Genomic DNA, 6,271 nt, shown 5'->3' with positions numbered 1-6,271 from the left:
TTATTTTATTTTAGTATGTATGAGATCATTCATCACTATTACCTATTGCCCACAACTGTGTGGCAGATTGTAATATCTATCAATAAATAAATCTAATAAAAAAAAAAAAAATCAACGTCTCTTATATTCAAACTGCGCCAATATTGTAACGCTGTGTCAATAATTGGATCGAAGTATAGGACCCGACTGTCGTTTGACAAGCTAAATATGGGGATAATGAATTACATGAATGAAAATTCACTGTCATTAGCTTATTTCTGCATATAGATAAATATCCTAATTAATGGCACAATAATTAGTAACAAAATTTTTTGTTATCTAATCTGACAAAGATAGTGTCAGTGAAAGATAACGTTACGGGGCTTAAATCCTTGAGATAAAATTAAAGGTCAGATCCTCATAAATCGGTATAGGATCAAAAACAAAGCACACTAATAGCAATTGATCATACAGTAAATTCCAGCACTTTCATTTTTTTTTTTTTTATGGCTACTAACAAACCAAAATGACTGTAGAATAACTGAGATGACTTACTTTTCACCAAGATTGAAGTTTAAACGTTCGCAGCTTTAAACCAAGCTGCCAAGTTGATGGAAAAGTGACCGTTCAGAATACTATCTAGGTTTTCCGTAACATGAATTGAACCGAACGAATATTACCTTTAGCTAAGAGAGAGAGAGAGAGAGAAATACTTTATTCATCCATTCTGCCCAGATACATCGGGTTGCTACATCACACACCATACTGATCAATCCGTGAACGGATATATATATAAATTACATTTATTTACATGATATAATAATAAGAAAGAAAACAGTTTTTTTCCCTACAGATTCCTTTTACAATCAATTTCAGTCTATATACTAAATACAAATATTTCAATTCATTCCTTTTTCTTTCCCTTTCTTGTACCTTCCATTTCACAATTTTTATTTCATTTGATCGACAAATTCACTCTCCCGAATTCACCCTCTCAGATCCTCTCCAGTGAACCGTTAAACAAATTCACTATTAGACAGCAATGTGAGATCAGACCATTAATAATAGTCACAGCAGTAGATCAGTTTACAGAAAAATAAACAAATAAATACATTTTACCAAAACAAAACTAATACATAGATTTAAAGGAAAATATAATAAAAAGTTGGTTAAAAGAAATACTTGAATGGATAAATAACTTTAAAAAATAAATAAATAAAAATAACAATAATATTAATAATAATAAAATAAAATAATTTAATGAATAAATAAGATAAAACACACTAATCGACGGTCCAGTATTAAAATAAATAAATAAAACAATGAATAATCTCCGAGCTAATTCCCATGCAGGTGATGTATGATCCGCAGGGAGTCCATAGTAATATTTTCCTTCAAGATCGCAATATCCCCAATGCTAACGCCTTCTAAGAAGCTCCTTAGTCTATCTGGTATTGTTCCGCGAGATCCAAACCAGAGGCCTCTCACGATGAACTCCCGGTCTCGCGGAATTTTTAATTTATTAAAACATTTACTTAAAACGAGCATTGGTTGATGAACGACGTCACTACATTCTTCAAAAGAGATCATAACACCAAAAATAACCAGTAAGACTCAGTCTTGCCTACCCAATTCGTCTTGCTCCAAATATACGGTTTTCCTTATCTTTAAAAAATATGCTTATAACGAGTGTTGTTTGACGTACGACGGCGTTACAGTCTTTCAAGAAGATCATAAATAACTAGAAGGAATCTTGCCTACTTTACCCGCTCCCTTATCACAGATAAATGGCCTTACTTAACATATCTTGAAAACACACAGTGATAATGAGTAGAGCAATCTTTGAAAATGATTACTTGCATCGAGCTGCACTGTAAAGAAAGAAAAAGTGCTCGCTGTTCATCAGAACAAAAAAAGGAGGTCTATTTTGAGACTTGGATTGTGCATTTAAAAATCTTTTGATGGTCTGGGAAAAAGGAATAGATTTCTAAATTCTGATTCACCAGAAAGAGCGAGAGTATTATAGATTGAATTATTTTATAAATAATACAAAATAAATAATAAAAAAATTATCAATATAATACTTATCAATAAAAACAAATACCTCGTTTAATCGATTCATTTATAGATCATCAATATTTTACCCTAAGATCTCCATATGTGTACAAGAGGAATGCAAAGAACAAGAAAAACACAGTTTCTAAAAATCATAAATCTACTAACTCACAAGTTATACTATGTCTACTGTTGATCTGGGGATAATGCGAAATTTTATCAACCCGATTTATAAAACCCAGCCAATAGAACATACCCAAAAATAATTTTAATAGTTAGTTTATACGATACTTAACAAGAAAAGGCATTTTTAGCAGCCCTAACTCTCCTACTAATTGGCTAATTAATTTAATAAAGTAACAAATTAGATCTTTTTTTTTTTCTGTTTTAGCTATAATTCCTAAGCTGTGCACCCTAGCAAAAACTTTGTAGAGTAATAAATTGAAGAACTATAAATTCTGTGTCGAGTAAGTTCAATTACCTAGGCCAAGTATAATGTCGCATACAGTAGAAAAAAAAATTAATATTTTCTAATTTTGCCAAAAACTGAGATATAATACTATATATAAACACGGAAACACACGTCAAGCCGTTCAAAATCGATTAAAAAGTAGATAATTGGTTTGATACATTAATCACTAAAGTTTAAGTTTTTCTTTTAAATTTTCATCTATAGACTATACTAAACGGTGGATTCTACCGAAAAAGGTACAGTAAAATAAATTAAAGAGCATTAAATTATGTGTCTATTGAGTACCATAACTTAAAGATTCCGTCAAGTTGTATGGTCATAACCAGCCGCTTGGTTGCATATGCATATGCAAGACTATATAGCACTCATTGAAGCGTTGATAACTGATTATAGTACAACAGCCCATATGGAGAAAAAAGGTCAGTTACTTCCCGTATATTTTTTCACCGCAATAAATCGTTAAGGAGTTATAAGCAAAAAACGACTTAATTCATTACTTTATTAAATTAATTAGTAAAAGTTTTAAAGCAGACAAAAATGCGTTTCTGTGTTGTTTGGAATAAAATTGTTCTTAAAATTATTTGGAGATGTAAGCAATGTAGTCATGGGGATGTGTGCTGTGTAGGCTGGATTGTATGCCTCGGTCTCCTCCTCTAGTTATCCTAATGACGTAACGTCTCTCAACTCTTATTTGGTGGGGCGCGGACTGTTTCCGTCAGTAGCGACCGAGCTCAGAGATGATGAAGGCCAGCAGTATGCCTGCTCAATTGCTTTTGTTTTTGTTCTTCGGTTTCGAGTTGTGTTCGGCGAGCAACATTTTGGTGATTTCCACTGTAGCTTCTCCTAGTCACAGCATCTGGTGCAATAAACTGGCACAATTGTTGGTGAATAGGGGGCACATGGTATACTGTATTAATTATATGCATATCTTCTTAGTATTACTATACTTAAAATCCAAAATTTTCCAATAATTTAACCGAATTTCCCAACTATATAAAATTATTATATTTCTACCATCTATATTACGAAATTGGTATTTTAGCTTTTCGAACTATATTATGAATTAGCTTTTTTTGATTTTCATAGCTCTTTTGGATCAGGGCTTTTCACTTACTTGTTGCTGATTTTGACACTTGATGATAATAATTTTCTTGTAAATTTGAGCATAACAATGATAAAATTATTCAATACAATTTTTCAACTCTAAAGATAAACTATTTTATCATCACCCTCCAATATGAAGTCCTTGACTCCTAATTGTAAATCACCAAAACCTACTATCATTGATTTTTTATCGCTGCCCCGTACCGTGGTACATTATTTTCATTTTATTAAAAAAATATAATACACGGTGTATTCGATTTTTAAAAATTTAATTTCCCTCTACCTCCGCATAACCTTCTTGCATCCCCCAAAAAAGTACCCAGTTCGATAGGTAACTCCATCTTAGGCCACCTCTGAGTATACGTATTTCTCATATATATTAATGAATGAAGATCATCTAGTTATATTTATCAGATTGTATAGAATACTTCAATTTAAACATAATTATATTGTTATTATTCAGTTTTTCTTTCTTTATTTCGAATAAATCTGTAATATTTTATTTTTATTCGAGACTTTCATTTCAAGTTATCATAGTAAACGGCTGCTATAAGTGGAATAAATAATAATTGAATGAATACTTGTCAGACATGACCAAGGACAGTCCTAACCGCTCCTCCCCTTGATTGCTTTTGACCTTGGAAAGTGATCTCCCATGAGTGATCTGATCGCATTCTTGTGTTTATAAACAATTACAATTCCTTCCTACTATGTATAAGAATATCCGTGTGATCTTTGCCGAAAGTGGACGTAATCAGTATTAGTGTATTGGTTGATTTTTGTTTGCTGTAATTCAGTGTTCTAATACTTTTTTTAGTATCTTTTTACTTTTAATAACAAAAAAAATATTTTTCGTAAAAATATTATAATTTATTTATATAATTATAATTATAATTTTTATTTATTTATTAATATTTACAACTGTAAATAAAATACATCAAGTAAATTTGAAGTAATATCATAGTGGTAGTATGATCTTGTAGAGAAACTACCCATTGGTAGCACTCTAAAAACTTTTTTAAAATAACATTTATCCGGAATGAGAGAGGAAGAAAGGTTAGAAACTAATGGGTTTGAGTGGTTAGGGAGTTTATAATGGAAGGATTGATATCTGGTTCGGGGAATATCGGTTACATTTGGAACATTAAGGTCTTTATGGATAATTTTATTTGTGACAAAGTAAGGAGCATTGAGGATGTTACGAAGGATTTTGGATTGTAAGGATTGGATACGAGAGGAATTCGAAAGTATAGTGGAGCACCAAAGCTCAACTCCTTATGTCCAGATAGGTCTTATTATTGTCATGTTGATCAGTCTTTTGTAATGAATTGGAAGTTTAGACCGTTTATCTAGTAAGTGGTGTAATAGTGGGATATCGATGTACAGGTTCCTGTCTTTTCAGTCTTGTGTGAGGATTCTAAGTTAATCGTTTGTTCAGATGTAGTCCAAGGTAGTGGATCTGTTTGACAGGGGTAAGAGCAACATTATTAAAGTGTAATGTACGGTAGTCGGCAGGTTTACGGTGAAGGGTAAAAGTGATTTGATAGGATTTGTTGGAATTTATTTTAATCTTCCAATTACGACACCATTCTTCGAGGGCTGTGTTATGGGACTAGGGAGTTTGGGATGCAATAAAGTTATAATCACTTAATAGGACTTAATCCATGTGATTGTGTCCAATCAGGTATTAAATTTTAAAAACATAATTTACCATTGTAGACACAAAAATAGAGTCAGAAGGTGTGATTGGGAACCAAATTTCTGTTTTCACCTTCTCATGACATCTGCAAATGATGAGGGATTTATTGGAATTAATTTTAATCCTCCAATTTTGGCACCATTCTTCAAGGGTGGTGATGTGGGATTGGAGAGTTTGGGATACAATTAATGGGTTATTATTAACTGTGAGCGCACGTGTCATCGGTATAAGTGGTGAGGATAGTGTTAGGATTCGTTGGGATGTCAATTGTAATCATCATTTTTTAAAATGAAATATTTTTGCATACATGTATTGTAGATGTATATGTACGACTATATTTCCTAAATATTAATGTAAGTTAATATTTACTGTTAAAGACTGTAAAGTCTCCAAGTTTTTTTAATTTTATTTTATCTTGGGAGAACGATAAAAATGGTCCTTTTTTTTTATTAGTCTCCCTGCCTGGCATATGGGGTGCGGAAGCATTAGGGTAGTACGCCGGGATCGCATGCAAATGTTGAGAGTAATCAATAATTCATTTAATTTTTATACAATTTATCTGGTGGGGGGGAGGTCCATTTAATTTATTGAAACATAATTTTTTTAGACTGTGGTGGAGCCCAGCGCTCCTTTGAGCCACTTATTGATGGGGTTGCACCTTCTTCATCCGCATCCGTCCGGTAGGTCAGTAATCATCTATGATATTTAGAAAAACATGATATGACAAAATTTCAAATAAAAATATGGTAAAAACAAAAGAAAACACAATAACGAAAAGATACCCATAACAACAAAAGAGAAAAGTGCTGAAGATGAACGGCTTGTCCGAAACGTTTCTAAGAAGAATATATTATTAATGTGAAATTTTTTTTTTTTTTTTTTTTTTTTTTTTTGATAGATTTATTTATTGATAGATATTACAATCTGCCACACAGTTGTGGGCAATAGGTAATATTGATAAA

At 31.9% G+C, this 6,271-nt stretch overlaps 1 protein-coding gene across 1 annotated transcript in view; it reads left to right on the top strand.

Annotated features, from left to right (window-relative positions):
* Positions 1-6,271, top strand: part of LOC106688308 (uncharacterized) — a 34,592-nt gene that overhangs the window by 19,349 nt on the left and 8,972 nt on the right. Inside the window, exon 6 of the mRNA XM_014432700.2 lies at positions 3,229-3,408. Within this exon, the coding sequence (XP_014288186.2) occupies positions 3,229-3,408 (180 nt within the window). The remainder of the gene's footprint in view (positions 1-3,228; positions 3,409-6,271) is intronic.

This window comes from Halyomorpha halys, unplaced genomic scaffold (assembly GCF_000696795.3).
Source record: "Halyomorpha halys isolate HHAL.00 unplaced genomic scaffold, Hhal_1.1 Scaffold1102.1, whole genome shotgun sequence".
NCBI classification, from domain to species: Eukaryota; Metazoa; Arthropoda; class Insecta; order Hemiptera; family Pentatomidae; genus Halyomorpha; species Halyomorpha halys.
This window is presented reverse-complemented; position numbering and strand designations above follow the sequence as displayed.